General features: G+C 46.1%; 1 protein-coding gene across 1 annotated transcript in view; it reads right to left on the bottom strand.

Moving 5' to 3' along the window:
- Positions 1–438: 438 nt before the first annotated feature.
- The window catches only part of SWT1 (SWT1 RNA endoribonuclease homolog), a 50669-nt gene continuing 42113 nt past the window's right edge, over positions 439–8994 (bottom strand). The window contains exon 19 of the mRNA XM_029080789.2: positions 439–1289. Coding sequence (XP_028936622.1) covers positions 1160–1289 — 130 coding nt within the window. The 3' untranslated portion in view covers positions 439–1159. The remainder of the gene's footprint in view (positions 1290–8994) is intronic.

Raw genomic sequence — 8994 nt, 5'->3', positions numbered from 1 at the left:
TGACGACGGTTGTTGAAAACAGGCAGCAAAAATAGGGGGATATGGAAAGCGAAAGACTTTCAAGTTCGGTTCTGGTTTTGTTTAAAGAAAATTCACCTTTGCAGGATTTGCAGAACAAAGGGAAGAGTATGGCTTTCCCGGCTCTGAAAATGAAAATGTACAAGGAACTAATGCGGGCCGGCAGTTTTAGCTCCCATCAGTGTCTTTGGGAAGAGAAAGAAAAAGCAAGGTAGCTTTGCAGGAAGCAGAGACAATAGTGACCGGGTCGTACCCGGGTTAGCGGAGCCAGGCAGCGAAGACCAGACCTGGGGAACCATCAGGAGTCTTGAACTTACCCCAGGCAAAAACTGTATTCGCTTGGTTAGGTGAACCTCATTCATTGGGTGTCTTCTCCACCAGACAAGCGGTGTTTTAATAGAGAGACTTACTGGTAGTCACTTTAGGGTAAATAATTTTTATTTGTTTTTATAAATTAACATTTATCATTAAAAATAAATTTAGCTTTATATTTTAAGTTAACATACAATTACCAAAAGTATAAATACATTATTTGTTTCTTTCTATACAGTTGAAATGCAAAAGAAGTCACTTAAAATGCTGAATTTCAGCTCAAAGCCAGCATCAGCAACTGACATCCAAACCTAAAAGTCAGGATCACTCTGCACTTAAAAACAAGATCGAGTAACCTCCCCCTCCATCCGCCTCCCTGTGCTCCTTTTCCCCTTGGTGAAAGGAGTAGAGCAGACAGAAGCGACAGGGAAGGGCCCAGAAGGTCCCAGTTAGTAGCTTTCTCTTGTCCTTGACCAGGACGCCAACCTCTGATCCGCCAGGTTCAGCGGGGGACCCTGTTGTAGGTCCGGGCCAGGCCCAGGTGGGCCAACACATCCCACCCTGGGGCCTCCAGAGCTTAAAGGCCACCCCTTGCTGCTTCAGCACAATTGAAAGCAGGTCCTAAGGTACGGGCAGAGAATGAAATAGAATTACCCAGAGCGGCACTCACACAATTCCATTACTTTGGGAGCGGATCAAACTTGAATCAAAAACACTGACTCTCTACTTCAAAACAGGTGTAACTTGGTACAGAATTAGTTACTGACCTTAGGACAGCACTCTGAACTCTTTACATGCTCAAATGCCCCAATAGCATTGGAAGGCACGGTTAAGTCCTGTAGCTGAGTGTGTTTACACACCACCCCCTTCTTTTGGCCTCCATGTAGACAGATGCATTGATTTGCTGCATGGTGTGTTCCAGATGAGCCAGCTGACCGTATCCAATCGTTAACTTTTCCCTGGGAAAGGGGAGGTGGAGGAAGGGTAAAAACACGGCATCAGTACACAAGTAAATTAGGAAGGCGTTCGGGATTTGAATGGAAAATGAAGTCATTTGGTTACAGTTGTGCTCCTCAGCAATGACTACTGCTTGCCTCAGCTTGGATGGGGAGAAAATCTCAATTCTTGAAAGCCTTCCTTGGGAAAAGGTTCAGTTACTGCCCTCTCCTCTATCCCCACCCTCCCCCAGCCACAAACACACACACATTTTGGTCAGTGGAAAGCACTCGACAAGTGTTAGGAAGTAGGGGGTGGACTTCGGAATCAACAGGAAGGAATCCAAAATAATCTACCTCGCTCCTACCTATTTCAACTTCCAAGTAGGTTCACAAGTAGAGGGAAGAAGCAGTGGGTGGGGAAAGGTCCGGGGCCAAGCTAGGCTGCCAGCAAACGGGGTGCTCTGCCACTTGGGCCTAGAATGGCCACCGGTGGAGGGCTGAGGTTTACAGCTGCTACAGCTAAAAAAAAGTTCCAGTTCCCCCCACCAAAGTGTCTACCCCCTCATCGATAGCTCTGGCGTTGAACACCTACCCCCCTAAGAGTTACTAAGATAAAAGTCTACGTCCCCTTCACACCCCAACCAGAGAAAAGCTGAAGTTTGAAGTGGAGTCCTCTTTTTTCCTGTTCATTGGGTTTCAGCCAGGATTTGTGCTCGTCAGCTAGCTGTTCAGTGGATCTGAGCCCCAATCTGCCCAGGATCTCCATTAGGCAGGAAATGATTCTGCCCTGTAGGCCACATGGGGCTGAGTCTTCAGAAGGAGGGAGAAAAGGAATTTAATCCCCATTTGCAGATAAAGAAACAGACACAAAATTAAGTGACTTGTATCAAGTCACAATGTGGTGGAGGAGGGATTGGAACACGGGTCCTCATTCTTTCCACTAGGCCACATGTTTTTATCATTCCTATTTATTAAGCCCTTGCAGAGAGCACGGTAATATGCGCTTGGAAGAATACAGTATAACAGAGTTGGTAGACAAGTTACCATGCTGCAAGAGCCCAGCTCACTATGGGCAAGAAATGTGTCTACCAACTTTTATATTGTATTCTCCCAAGCACTTAATACAGTGCTCTGCACACTAAGTGCTCTAGAAACATGACGGACTGATTGCAAGAACCGGAACAAGATTCCTTCCGGTTCCTGATGCAAGCAGTCATCAAGCGGGGATCTTCCCTGCCCCTGTGCTGCCTAGGCTGAGCGGAGTTAGAACCCATCCTAAGTTGCCGTGTGGTCCGCAGTAAAGACAGGAGAGGGTGACTTCTACATCAACACTGCAGATCTGACCAAAAAAACAGCACTTATGCAGGCAGAAAGTTTCTATTTCCACTGAAACTTCTTGCATTTGCATCCGAAACCACAAAAACATAAAAAGAGAGTTGACAGAAGCATTTCTCTTTCAAGTTACAGCTCCAGCTGGCCTGTCAAATGTGCTTTCTTTAACCCTCAACTACACAGGAAAAATAGGAAACGCATCGTTGCCCCATAATTTTCCACTGAAAATGGAGGGGACGGATTCTGCAAGGCCCAGTTCAGCCCGGGTGGCACCAGTTCCGTCCTCTCGACTCCCCCATCTCAAACGTCACCCTCGTCTGTCACCGAAGAAGTGTAACGGAGCTTTTTACCGCCGTGACCTACCTAAGCTCGCTCGCTGGCAACGGGGCTGGATGAGGCTTATCAGCCAAAAGGAAGAAAACTCAACTAGAGCTGTCCTTGAAAGTAAACAGGCCCAAGCTGAGAGTTTAAACGTGCGACCGGGCAACCCCGCCAACCTGCCGCCTGGAGTAAGAGCCCAGGACAAGGTTGGTACACGAGCAAAGAGGTTTCTGGGGACAATCACTGGAAAGTGAATCCCTGGAAAGATAGAGACTTCCTTGAGGACAACTATAACGGTGCTCTCCCAAACATTTAATATGGTGCTCCGCACTTTGTAAGCGCTCAATAAATACCATCGACGACGAGGAAGCGCAGTCGGCGACGACGAAACGGGACCCTGAGGGCTCGATTAGGTAAGACCACTGGGGGATGACTTCAAGTTGACTTGTAAGACCTCACCTCCCAAGCACCGCCCCTGGACGGCGGCTGCTGAACAATGGAGATTTTGAGTGAAGCCACCAAAATGGAGCCTGGGATACACGCCAGACGTTGCCAAGTGGACAGGTCCTACATTCTCTGTGCCAACCTTGCCCACTGGCTTTTCTCTCCAGTCCCCCCGAGCCCCTTCGCTCCTCTTCCTCCAAGCTGCCTCTATTGTCATTGCAAAAAGACTCCCCAGTGGCAGCGGAGGAAGAGGAGGAGCCCCGGTGCTTCCTTTCTTCCTCTTCCCTGCCCTTCTCCTATCCTGTCTCTGACCTCCCTCGCCTCCAGCATCTCCCCTCTCCAGTCCATACTTAACTCTGTTGCCCAAGTCATCTGTCCAAAGAAATCACTCTGCACCTGGGTCCCTGCTCAACTGCCTCCACAGCCTGTCAGTAGTACCTGTTGAGCACTGACCGTGTGCAGAGCACTGTACTGAGCACTTGGGAGAGTACAATAGAACAAGAAAAACGCATTCCCTGGCCACAGCGAGCTTACAGTCTAGAGCAGGAGACAGACAGACAATAATTACAGAGCTGTTCCTAAGTCCATAGTCGCCCACCCGCCTCTGCATCCAACAGAAACTCCTTACCGTCGGTTTCAAGGCACTCAATCAGCTCTCCGCCTTATTTATGCTCGTTCCTCTCCCGTTCCCACCCAGCCCACCTTTTTGCTCCTCTAATACCGACCTACTCACTTTTCCTCACTCTCCTACCCTCTCTCCTGCCCGAGACTCTCTAGCTACACATTCGGTGTTCGCCCCATCTTCAAATGACATCACCTCCAGAAAGCCTTCTTGGATTACGCTCTCGATCAATCATGCTCATTTATTGAGCGCTTACTGGATGCACTAAGCATTTGGGAGAGTATAATTATAACAGAGGTGGTAGACATGCTCTCTCTAACCCCAAGGAGCTGATAGTCTAGAGTTTACGGTCTCATCCCTCCACCCTATTTTCCTTCCCTACTTCCTCTCTCATGTACTTAGGCACTTAGGTAGTCACCCCCACCTTCCACAGCACTGATGTACATGACCTGATACTCTCCTATTAATGGTTATTATTATGGTACTTGTAAATCACTTCCTTATGTGCCAAGCACTGTTATAAGTGCTGGGTTGGATAGAGGTTAATTAGGTTTGACACAGTCCACGCACCATATGGGGCTCACACTTTAAAGATGAGGTACCTGAGGCCCAGAGAAGTCAAGTGACTGCCCAAGATCACACAGCAGACTCATGGCAGTGTCGGGATTAGAACCCCGGTCCTTCTGACTCCCATGCCCGCGCTTTACCCATTAAGCCATGCCATCTCACCCATCTACGGTTTAGGTTGTAAACCGGAGAGCAGGAATCATGTCTAGCACATGTATTGTACTCTCCCAAGCACCTAGTCCAGTGCTTGGCGCAAAGTAAGCGTTCAGTATATACCACTGACATTCTTTCTCCCCTCGCTCCCTCAGTGGAGCCGCCTTAGTATTTACGGCCACTGTATCGTTTTTATGGGCTTTTCGGACACGACCAATTTGAGCAAAACTTTACGTAGCAGCCTTGGATTTTCAGGCACTTGGCAACCCTGCATCTTTTCCGGGAGCTGGTACAAGCCTAGGATCTGCCCAGAGTTACAGTTGGCAACAGGTGGAACGAGCTTCCAGTCCCATGGCAATCCTAACCCATTATAGAAACCAAATGCTTGGCTCGTCAGCACAAATGTCCAAGTCATTTGGCAGTGAACTCGAGCACTGGGATAACAAAGAACTGCCACAAAACGAAAACTATGGCTCATCCTTTTTAAAGGCAGGATACTGCACTCCGGAGTAATCCACGCCCGTAACACAACTGTGCCATGCTGAATGGCCTTTTTAATTGGGCTTCAGCATTGTTACAACAAATCAGTCTCTGGGACGTGACCAGGCAGATTCCACAGCTGCCTGAAAACCTCACACTACTCATTGGACACTGCCCTCTGCACACACCTGCGATCTCTCTGAACAATGGACTAGGGGCCTGCTTCCTCAGAAATAATTTGCGGTTTCTCCTGGTACAAATTACACGCTCGCAAAGATGTTCAGAGTACTTTTCATGATCCGTTTTAATACGCTATTTCTTAGAAACAAGCTCGTGAAAATGCATGCATCTCAGCACATGAATATTTAATATCCTTCCTATTTAATTAAAAATCTGGCTGAAGGCATCTTAGAGCCAATTAGCAGCAAGCGAAATGAGCATGATTCACTACCAAATTCTTTCACACGAACGATAAACTCCGATTGGATCGATAGGGAGTATTTCTAGCCCTCGTTCTATCATTGCCACTTCCATCCGCTTTCACTCTTTTTCCTGCTTTCTTGTTTAAACTTCGAGTCAACTAACGTCACTGGGAAAAAAAAATTAGAAGCTGAAAAGGTGCCCAGTGACTAACTAAGAGTTAAATATTCTTTCTTCTCCTTGAAACATAATCCAACCTTGGCTTCGCTGACACTGTCGTCGCCTGGTTCTCCCGTCTCTCTGGCTACTTCTCGCTTTCTTTCATGGGCTCCTCCTCTGCCTCCCGCCCCCTGAGTGTGGGGGCTCCCCTAGGCTCAGTTCTGGATCCCCTCCTATTCCCCTTCTACCCCTACTCAAATAATGCTATTTATTGAGCATTTATTGGGTACAGAACACTCCCTCCTATGTCGAACTCTGAACACCAAGTGGGACAGAGACTATGTCTAATTTGATTAACTAGTATCTACCCCAGCACTTGACACACAGAAACCACTCAAATATGTTAATAATAATGGTATTTCATTATTATTTGTTCCTAAAACTATTATCTGTTGTTACTGAGGGGAGCTGGGAGAAGGAGGCAGCGAACTGAGATTATGAAAAGTCATTATTCAAATGGGATAGAAACAAGGTGATCTATAATCACATTTTACAGTGCGAATGTTCCTTGACAACAGTAATTCTTTTGACTCATTACTGCTTTTAGGACTCAACTACCTAGCTTTAGAAGTCATGATGCTTTTATTTTATAATCTTTCTTTGGGTTGATTGCAATTCTCTTTGCTGGGGTGAAACTAAGATTTTCCAAAAACCAAAACCTATTCACAATCTATTTACCATTCAGTCTGGATCTCAAAAACTGGAGAATGAAAAGTTAAACTTAAAACAAGGGCGGGTCAACTCTGCCTCTCAAAATCTATCCCAAGAGTTAACCTCACTCTATCCCCACCAGCACCACTTCAGATGGCCAACTGGGTTTTCTGTATTCTTGACTGAGGCTCTCCGTTAATCACTGACAATAAGCTGTGAATAACCGGATTGTATACGTCGAGCACTGCTACCACGCCATTTTTCAATTACAGAATTACATTCGTGTTCATTTATTTGGGCTAAACATGAGTGTGAAAAAGAGTATGGATAAGAAATTGTGAGAAAAACATTATAGGGCATCTTATCCAAATCTTGGAACAAAAGGAAGGCTTGACACTACAAAAGAGGTCACAAAACAGTCTTAGAAGGATGTGCCCAGGAGTAATTGAGCTAATTTAAAGCCATATTCAGGATTTTAATAATATTTAGACTGGCATCTAAGAACATGTAAAACCATTCTAGTCTGGCTTTAGGGCTTTAGTCAGACCTGCTACTTCATTGTAAAACAGTTTAACCTGGTGTCAAAGCTATGGAGGACTCCTACATAATGAACAAAAGCTACATTAGCCTGTGCTTCCAAAGAGAGGATTGAGGAAAGCACCCAATCTACTTAGGCCAAAATAGAAATGCTGTTGCTTTTACTACATTATTATCATTATCATTGTTATTAGTAATAGTGATATTTGCTAAGCGCTTACTACGTGCCAAGCACTGTACTAAGTGCTGGGGTCGATACCAGAGAATTGGGTGCCAAATGTGACTCCCAGTCAGAGTAGGAGAACGAACAGATATTGAATCCCCATTTTTGCAGATGAGGGAACTGAGGTGCAGAGAAGTAAAGTGACTTGCCCAAGGTCCTCTGACTCCCAGGCCCGTGCTCCTTTCACTAGGCCATGCTGCTTCTCTGCTTCAGTGACCTAGATCATCTTGAGGGGACACTACACTGAACCAGGCAAAGAAGAAAAGGCATTTCCTCTCTTAAATGACCACTTCCACTACCTGCTTCACTATCATATGGAGGCTCAGCCTTTAGATGGCCATCACAGGTTGCAGCTTGAAGGGAAATCTCACTGTTAGGCAGTTTTGTTATTTATTCACTTAGATACCCTCACTGGTCTTTGTGCTCACTGTATTCCCTCCATACTTCAGGCAACGCTATTTGAGACGACCTTTCCATGGCAGGGCGTGCTCTAAGGAGGACAATGCAGCAATTTTGAGCCTTGCTCCACAGCTGTCTAGTCTTTTTTCAGCAGCCTGGTTTGGGTCAGGCTGTGAGAAAGTCGAGCTCCCTCCATTCCCAAACCAGCAAGGTTTCCACACACCCTCAATCTGGGTTGCTGTGCAATTTGGAAGTTCCTGGGAATTGTGGCGATGATGTCAAAACTGGTTCTCACCTCATGCTGAAAAACAGCTGCAGGGACTTGCCCTAAGGTTTTCAGCAAGTTGAAACCTACCTTCCAACCTCTATCTTCCAAGACATTGTGAATAAAATACTGTGCCCCGCCTCTTTTGGTTTTTTCCTTAAGGTTTAGAAAAGACGTAATGTCCTGTATGGTAATCTGGTTTGGAAACTATTCTAAGAGTCTGAACACGATTCCTGACCTGCACGGAGGAAGAGGTAAGGAAATGAATACCCAACTTTGATGTAGCCCTGGAAGTGAAAATCCCATAAACGCCAGGTAGTGTGGGCACAAAGGGGATAACTGGGCAGGGGGGAATGAGAACTTGCTCCCTTTCCTCACTTTCCTCCTCCTATCTCCCACCTACTCAGAGATGAGACAGGAGCATGTGGTAGAAACCCAGAAGCAAAAACTGGTAAGATAAGGGTGATTTCAAGAGCTGAAAACCAGATCCCACCTCACTTTTGTTCCTGTTTTGTTCCAGGAATGATTTAGTTAGGTAGGAGCAGCCTGGGACAGTCCATGGCCAGGTAAATAAAGCTATCAGAGTTGTACGCTCTCACAGCATCATGAGAAATCTAGTACTTTGCCAACAGGGCTGCTTACACCCAGGGGTCATATTGACATTATCTGGCTTCTCTTTTTCCTTTCCTTTGGATTTCTTCTTCTGACATGGCTGAAGAAGATTGCGGTCTGATTCTCCCTGATCAGCCTGCTCTCCCTTGTCTCTTTGACATTTTCTCCTGTGCCAAGCAGGACCGTGTATACAAACTGCCAGGTCAGAAAAATAGCCTACCTGGGAAGCCTCTTTAGATAATTCCTGGGTTTTATAGAACAGATGTCCCTGTCTACTCCCACTTCACCCTCAACTATTAGTCTTGGGAGTTGGAACTCCTATGAGAAATCCGCAAATTCCGGCAGTTTTAGGAGTAATTTACCTCGAAAGGAATGAATCTGTATATAAATACATCTCCTTTTCTTCTCACCTTCTGGTCACTTCGAGGTTATTCTGCCCTCCTTCTGCTACAGTCTTATTCTTCTATTGTGAGCTTTTTTC

Source organism: Ornithorhynchus anatinus, chromosome 16 (assembly GCF_004115215.2).
Source record: "Ornithorhynchus anatinus isolate Pmale09 chromosome 16, mOrnAna1.pri.v4, whole genome shotgun sequence".
Taxonomy (NCBI): Eukaryota; Metazoa; Chordata; class Mammalia; order Monotremata; family Ornithorhynchidae; genus Ornithorhynchus; species Ornithorhynchus anatinus.
Note: the sequence above shows the minus strand (reverse complement) of the source record. Positions and strands in the feature narration are given on the sequence as shown.